The following is a 7762-nucleotide window of genomic DNA, read 5'->3' on the forward strand; positions in this document are numbered from 1 at the left end:
GGATCTAAGAGTTGAAATGATAATAGGGTTGCACAAAACAAAAATGGGAATCGATCATTATTAAATGGGTTGTTCAGATAAGGGATAAGGTTCTTTTTTTTTAAAAAGGAAAAGTTAATGGTGTTTTTGAAGAGATAATAAAAGAGAAGATAATAGGCCCCACTAAAGATAGTTCATACGACAAGGAATCTTGAAAATCAGCTCCATGATGGTTGTTCTGATGGATGGTCATATTATATGATTATTTTTGCTTGGGTTGGTTCACTAAACCAAAACCTATTACATACATCAGTTCCGGGTCTACCAGGTTTGAGAGAGTTGTCAAATGATCAGAGCCAATTGGGTATAAGGAAACCTTGAACATTTGTATAAAAATTAGTGATAGAAAAAGAAAAAAAGAATTTACCCTTTTATTTGAATAACTCATATAATTAAAAAAATATTTATGGGGTATTTGTAAATTGGACCCAGAATCCCACATTATTCTTAATTTATAGAGCTGAGTTGGACCCAGATCCAATGCCGGGTATTCGGGTAATCGGGTACCCCTTGCCACCCATTGGCTTGCAATCCTGTTCACGCATGTTCAAGGATGATCGATTCTTTCTTTTTCAGGCATCTTTAATATGTGGTGGTGGATACGTAGTAAGGTGGCAATGTCTTTTATTTATGAGTTGAACCCAGATCCAATGTCGGGTATTTGGGTAATCGGGTACCCCTAGCCACCCATTGGCTTGCAATTCTCTTCACGCATGTTCAGAGGATGATCGATTCTTTCTTTTTCAGGCATATTTAATATGTGGTGGTGGATGCAGGAATGGTCAAGGACTCCTTTAATTAAAGAGATGCCAATTTGTCTTTTATTTATGAGTGAAGCACTTGATTGGTAGGATACGTATTAAGTGGCAATGGCAATGTTTGATTGATTTGTTGATTGAGATAGAGACCCAATTCAATCCTATCCGGTATACCTCACTTAGAAGATACCCACAAATCCATTTTCCAATTTGGTGAATGGATGTGTTGAAAAGCAGAAAAGCAAAATCTAAGAGATGAATAGTTTAGGATCCGTTTGATTTGTGGTTGGAAGTGGAACTGAATAGCTTATTTCCTACCTGTTTGGTTCAGATGGAAATTGAAATTGTAACTGAAATAAGATTATTTCTGACGATAACTGGAGTTTGTAGGGTTCAGTCGTTCCAGGAAGGGGGAGGGGGGGTAGCATATTATGGGTAGGCATGGCAGAATTCTCCTGGGCAACAGATCCAGAATCGATTGGAATCGTATAAACTCGACCTGACACTGTATATCTCACTATAAAACGGGGCCCACCATAAAGTGAGACCCACCATAAGATACACAGTGTCAGATGATGTTGATAGGGTGTTGGAATGTACACTCTGGGTGAGTTGAATGTTCCATTCCCTTAAATTGAGGAATGCCAGTCGATCGTGGGATTCCAGTTCTGCCCAACCAAACGAAAATGCATCGACGTTCCAAATCCCTATTCCTACCAACTCTGGGTGGGTGGTCTAATTCATCACAAATTCTGTATCGGGACTGGTCTGCTGCTTCTCAGCTTGCCACTTGTCACATATTCAGAAGGTCTGTACACGTATTTCAGTGGGTCTATACTCCCAGAATGGAAATGAGTTGGACCAAGTACAAAAATTAGAAAATAGAGCGCTGCATAATTAGGACAGACCGACGGAGTATAGATAAAATTTCATTAGAAATCTTATAATTATCTTGCTGATTTTTGGTGTAGAACTGTAGATGTAAATAGGGTTATGGTGGTCCAGACCACAATTTGGGTATTGTGGCCCAACCCTGACAAGGGATCTATGATCCACCCATCTTTTAATGCACATCCCATAGTTTTGATAAACAAACTCTAATCACACCAATGACAAGTTGACAACAAAATCCCCTTCATTTTAAATTCAACGCACTGTGATCTACTCTTTTTTTTTATTAAGGCACTACTGCTTCCACAATTTATTGGATGGGCACAACAAAATGCTGCTACAGTGGCCACAGCAGATACCAACTCTCTAGTATGGATTCTTCTCTATTAAAGGGGAGAATGACCCACTGGGTCTTGTTTCTCTGTTTGGTGGACAAAATTGAATTGGGTCAATAATTGGCCCCTCCAAATGGAACCTCTGGTTCTAGTTAGGAACAATGGAAGAATATTTGCTACTTTTCTTAATCCATATCAATATGATTGTATTCTTTGAAAATGATTTCCAAAGCTTCAATTACAATTTCAATTTGCTAGGCTAATCTAGCAAAGTGTTTTGTGTTTCAATTAATTCTCTACATGGCTGAGTAAGCCTGCTTAGCCACACTCAATTTGTGCAAAACATTGCCAAATACATCATAAAACATAATTTTGGCATCACTCTGAGTGAGTTGCACAGACATGAACCCTTGCCCATCATAGTAGAACTTCACCCCATCTTGGTTCAATCCACCAAAATCACCCCTCCATGCTCTTGACCCTCCTCCACTGGTCAAAAATTGGATTGGACTGCATAGAAAGCTCATTTACTTAGTCTTAAAACCAACTTCTCTTCTTCACAAGCAACTCCTCATCATATCAATTAGTTTGAACAATCTTACCTGACTGTGCTGCTAATGTGCTCCAAGCAATGGTCATGCCCATTCATGTAGAAATCAACATTGTTGGCCTGGAAATTCGGGAAATTCATTATGTGTTTAACTAAATGAAGTTATAACCATGAATTCTTCTTTCTTCTCTGTTTTCAAGTTTCAACCCTCCCATTCTTCTTTTGATTACTTACCTCAAGGATTGGAAGAAGCTTCTTGACTAGCTCCTGGGTATCACCATGATATCCAATACTTCTGATCCCATGGTGACCAATGACGATCTTCCACTTGGCAGTTGATTCTCTCAGTGCCAATTCGACGTCCTAGTTACACAGTTAATTGAACATTTGGTCTGTTGTTTTCATGAAAATGAGTTCCATATACAATATATAGGGAGGAAGGTTATAATTGAATTACCTTAAGAAGGTCTGCAACATAGTCCTTTTGAGGAGAAACACCATTCCAATCATAGGTATGACCCTCTGGACTGCTAAAATACTTCTTTACAAAGGGGGTTGTGTCGACGAAGAAAAACTCGACGATTTCTATCAAATAACAAGGAAAATAATGTATCATCTGGCTTCTTTAATTTTGATCCTAGCAGATGAAGTTAAGAGAAAATATTAGAAGGAGAATTCTGTCACCTGCATTGAGAACAAAAGATCTTAAACACAGCCATCTGCCGTCTATCTTCCTAAGAACAGGGCTCAGTTGTGCTTCTACATCACCCCTATAGTCATGGTTGCCCAAAACTGCATATTTTCAGTTCAAACGCAGAAAAAAAATAAGTTAAATTTCAAGATAAGTGAAGAAAATTCATTTTTAAAGCTCATTCGTTTCTAACCCATTTCAGTCTATACCCACCAGAGTACCATTGCTTCTGCAAGCTCTTAGCAGTGTATACATTGGTAAATGATTCTTCAAATGCTGTATCTTCGATGCCCGTCAATCCGTTCTCGTAGAAATTATCCCCAGTAGAGATAATGAAATTTATATCGAGCTCTTCTCCGATCCTCCCCATCTATATAATGAACAAAGACATACATATCAGGTTCATGATTTAATGACTCATTGCATTCTGTAGTCTCACCTCACGCAGTCACGCTACAAATAAAACAAATAAGTGCCATTTTTCTACACGTCGTAACTTGTGAGTAGTAAAAAGAGGAGCAACTGTGAACATTTGGAAGAAACTATAAAAACATTTTTACAAACTGTAATTTAAAAAATTTAATGCAACCACAAAGCAACTTGAAGAGGCTGTAAAGAAATAGAAAAAGGAGGAAGGAGGAAAAGAAGTGATATAGAAGAGTTAATGTATATAATAACGTGAAAGGCAACTTGACCCACCTAACAGGATGAAGAGGAGGAAGAAGAAGAAAAAGAAATGATATAGAAGAGTGAATGTATATAATAACCTGAAAGGCAACTTGAGATTGATTGTAAGCTCCTCTTCTCCCCCAGTCTCCAATGACCAAAAAGCTAAGCGACCCATCAGCATTTGAGGGGTGCTCAAACCGTTGAAGCTTGGCAAGTGTGGAGACCAAACATGAGCCAAGAGTAAAGGCCAAGACAAGGCACAAAGCCTTGGATTTGTTTTTGTAGGAGAAGCCAGCCATGGCTCAGAGGGAGGGAATAGAGGACAGAAGTTGAGAACAAACGAGAGAGAAGGAGCTTTAATTCTTCACGATTCAAAATGTGCTTCATCAATGCAGCCTTTTATAGCCGTATAGAACTTGACCCAGAAAAGCAATCGATTGAAGTATTAAAGAATCACGCAAGTAAGGCGCGTGAAACCTGATCAACTGTCATTTTTATTTTTTATATAAATTAGATGAACATATTTGGGTACGAAACTTGTACAAATATTAAAATCAGGCTGTAATCAATCAAGAGGCAGGGAGTGGCATAAATAATTCTACGTGAACGGATCAGGCCATCCAATTGTGGGTCCCATCAATAGATCCTTGATCACATAATCTTGATAATATTTATTGGGTCCATCCTTCCAGAGAGAGAGATGGGTCCCACTCCCACTCCCACTCCCACTCCCACCAAGGAAGAAGCTAGGTAAGAAAGTTGGTTAGTTTTTTCTTGTTGAGGAAAGTTGGTTAGAAACTTAGAATAGCTAGAAAACGAGTTGGAGAAGAATGGGGAAACCGAAACCTCACATGCCTTTCATTTGTTTGTACTTTTCCATATGGGTCTGATTTTGGGATCCTATACACATCTAGATATAGGCATCTAGTGTTTCAATTATTGGTGTTAATAAGTTTTCCCTAGGCTCAGTTTGGAAAGAGTACAATAGAATAGAGTGATCCTTAGTTTCTATTTTCTACCTACCTCAAGACGACCCCTCACCCATATCTTTACATCCAGGGATCTCAGTCTTCTGGATGTGATGGTCGCACATAGAAAATATGACCCTTCGTTGGAGAACTATGATCTGAGGGGTTAGATCTCTAATTCTCTATATGCACACAGCTTTGAGAAGTATGATTTGCTCTGTCCTTGTGATTTAAGCCCTGTTTGGGAGGGCTGAAATGAATCTTCAGCTAAGCTGGTTAAACCGCTTTGTAGTGCTCCCATTAAGCCTTTCAGAGAGGCTGGGGTGGAATTTTGTCAAAATTTGAACGGGCTGGGCCCCAAGCACAAAACAGTCTAAAATGCTAATTTGGGCCCACCTGAATTGCACCCATATAAGGCTATGTTTGGGAGTGTTCATGTTAAAAATAAGTGCTTAAAAACAAGTTCTTATTCAAATAGGCACCTATAAGCACTTATTTTAGATTAGGTGTTCGGTGGTTTTTTTTCTCTAATAAGCACTTGTGACTCTTTTGTCTTTCATTTTCTTTCAAATTTTCAAAAAATCTAATCCAAAGTGAATGAATAAAAGTACTTTGATAGAAGTGCTTTCATAAAAGTGCTTTTATTAAAGTACTTTCATAAAAATGCTCTTATAGAAGTACTTTCAAGGTGCTTTCGTAAAAGTGCTTCCATATAAAAGTACTTTCATAAAAGTGTTTTAATGTAAAAGTACTTTATAAAGTGCTTTTGTAAAAATACTTTTATAAAAGTACTTTTGTAAATGTGCTTTCATAAAAGTAACAATATTGTTGCAAAAAGTAACAATATTGAAAGGGTATGCTTGGTATTTTAAAAATTTATCGGGGATAAGTATGGGAGAAACAAATTGAATAGGTGATTATTGTATGAGCACTAAAAAAAATCTGAAAATTTGGGGTTAAAAAATAAGCCCACATTTTTAAAATAATCACTTATTTCGGGCTTATTTCCCAAACATCAGTAAGTGTTGAATGGTGGTCTCAGCCCAAATAAACACTTATTTTTAAGCACTCCCAAGCATGGCCTATGTCTATAACTGACTGACAACTAATTTTGGCTCTTATAAATTATTTCTGTGGAGCCCACCTTGGAAAGGTAGAAGCTGTTACACTTCAGCCCTCCCAAATCAAGGTTATAAATGGTGTCCAAAGTTTTGTGGGTAAGTTAATACGCATGTAATTGTATCCAACTTCTCTCATGTTCCTATTTTTTCTTTTTTTTTTTCATCAGCTTTCCTTATCAAAAACCAGAAAAAGCTTTTTTTTTTTTTTTTTTATTTAGTTTAGCCATTTCAACTGTTACCAAAGGGTCCATTGGAGCAAAGAAAAGGAGTAGCCATTTAATTATCATTTATTAGTTGGTTATGCTAATAGACCAGACCTGATAAATGCTAACCAACAATGGGACCCACATAATAACAAATGAGAAAAAATAATGAAAAGAATCCTTTCCATGAAATGGGGACTATAAAGGAAAGAAGAAAAATAAGAAATCATAAAATAAGGGGGCATTCTAAATGTTTTTGTTTTCATTTGTTTTTATAATCGTTACATCATCACATCAGCAGAAAGAAAACAAAAATATGTTATTGAGCTTTATTTTGTTTTTAAAGTAAAAAAAAAAAAACAAGTTGGTTTTGTTTAAAAAACAATATATAAATTAAACGATTTATGGGACATAATATTAAATAATTAGAGGAAAACATGTTTATGAAACCAAAAATTTAAGAGCACGTACGTTTTTTTATTTCAGTTTTGAAAATAAAAAACACATACAACCAAAAACATGGTTTTTGTATTTTTGTTTTGAGAAACAATCTCTTGTCAAACCGGATTAATTGTTTTGATTGGTTTGTGAGACGAGAACAAGAAAATCAATTAACATTGTAGAACGTACACCAGCATAAATTACCCAAATAATATTTCTTATATAAGAAGTGATGGCAAAAGAAGATTTAAAAGACCTGAAGTGCAACTTCTGTTTGATTGTAAGTCCCTCTTCTTCCCCAATCTCCGATAACCAAAAAGCTGAGCGACCCGTCAACATTTGAGGGGTGTTCATATCTCTGCAGCTCGGCAATTGTAGACACCAACCAAAGGCCCAAAATTGCCTTGGAAAGAGCCAGAGATTTCAAGGAGGAACATGCAGGTGCAGCCATGGTGACTCTGGGCCTGGGGGAAGGAGGAAACAAACAAAAAAAAAAAAAAGTAAGTTAATCGATCGAGGAGACGCATTGTTATAAATATTTCTGTGTGAACAAAGGAAGACCACTCAGGACTGATTGCTGGGTCCCGCCTAAAGAATAATTGGTTTCAGAGAGAGAGAGATCTGAGTCTCAATAATGCAATTACAGAAAGGATGGGGGTGTGGGATTTTCAAAAGCTATGCAAAAGACATCGAGCTCTCTCATCATCAACAGACTTACAGACCTCAATCTCAATCCGAAGTGTGTGGAGCGCAGTGGTACGTGGAATAACCCAAAAGGTATGGTCCATTGAGCGTAGTGGGTATATATTTTTGGGGCCAATAATGGAGAGCAACTGGCTGTAAGATGCTTAGCTTAGTTGTGTTATTCGTCTGGGTTTGCCTTTGCTCATGCCCCAACTCCCAAGTGACTCACTTGGGGTTGCCATTTGTCATCCCAAGTTTTTAAAACTATTCTTTTATATGTATACTAGGGGGCCCGTGTGATGTAAGGAGTTTGATTTAAAATTTATTGTTCTATTGAGATGGAGATTGCCTTAAAAGGGATAGGGTGGGGATGGAATTAATAGGAATACTTGATTAGGGATGGGGAGTGAAG

The 7762-nt window shown here is 37.3% G+C and overlaps 1 protein-coding gene across 2 annotated transcripts; it reads right to left on the minus strand.

The window, feature by feature from the left end:
• Positions 1–2203: 2203 nt before the first annotated feature.
• Positions 2204–7130, minus strand: LOC148855332 (purple acid phosphatase 4-like). Of its 2 annotated transcripts, none has more exons than XM_088985127.1 (7): positions 6923–7130; positions 3478–3634; positions 3258–3365; positions 3031–3158; positions 2808–2936; positions 2626–2693; positions 2204–2533 (listed from the first exon to the last, which is right to left on the minus strand). In XM_088985127.1, exons 1-7 carry the CDS (start codon positions 7115–7117, stop codon positions 2320–2322), a joined length of 999 nt encoding a protein of 332 aa, XP_088841253.1. In that variant the 5' UTR covers positions 7118–7130; the 3' UTR covers positions 2204–2319. The 2 variants fall into 2 exon arrangements, with proteins under 2 accessions (XP_088841253.1, XP_088841252.1); XM_088985126.1 differs by lacking the exon at positions 6923–7130 and adding an exon at positions 4032–4444.
• Between the last annotated feature and the right edge of the window lie 632 nt (positions 7131–7762).

Source organism: Nelumbo lutea, chromosome 4 (genome assembly GCF_056320005.1).
Source record: "Nelumbo lutea isolate HS-2025 chromosome 4, American lotus-T2T, whole genome shotgun sequence".
Taxonomy (NCBI): Eukaryota; Viridiplantae; Streptophyta; class Magnoliopsida; order Proteales; family Nelumbonaceae; genus Nelumbo; species Nelumbo lutea.

What these genes read in the sequence shown, in the direction of transcription:
- LOC148855332 (XM_088985126.1), bottom strand. Translation starts at nt 4,232, where the DNA reads ATGGCTGGCTTCTCCTACAAAAACAAATCCAAGGCTTTGTGCCTTGTC. An exon ending in AGCTTCTTCCAATCCTTGAG is followed by an intron (nt 2,694 to 2,807) that starts GTAAGTAATCAA and finishes CCGAATTTCCAG; the next exon opens with GCCAACAATGTTGATTTCTA. An exon ending in CACATTAGCAGCACAGTCAG is followed by an intron (nt 2,534 to 2,625) that starts GTAAGATTGTTC and finishes CTTTCTATGCAG; the next exon opens with TCCAATCCAATTTTTGACCA.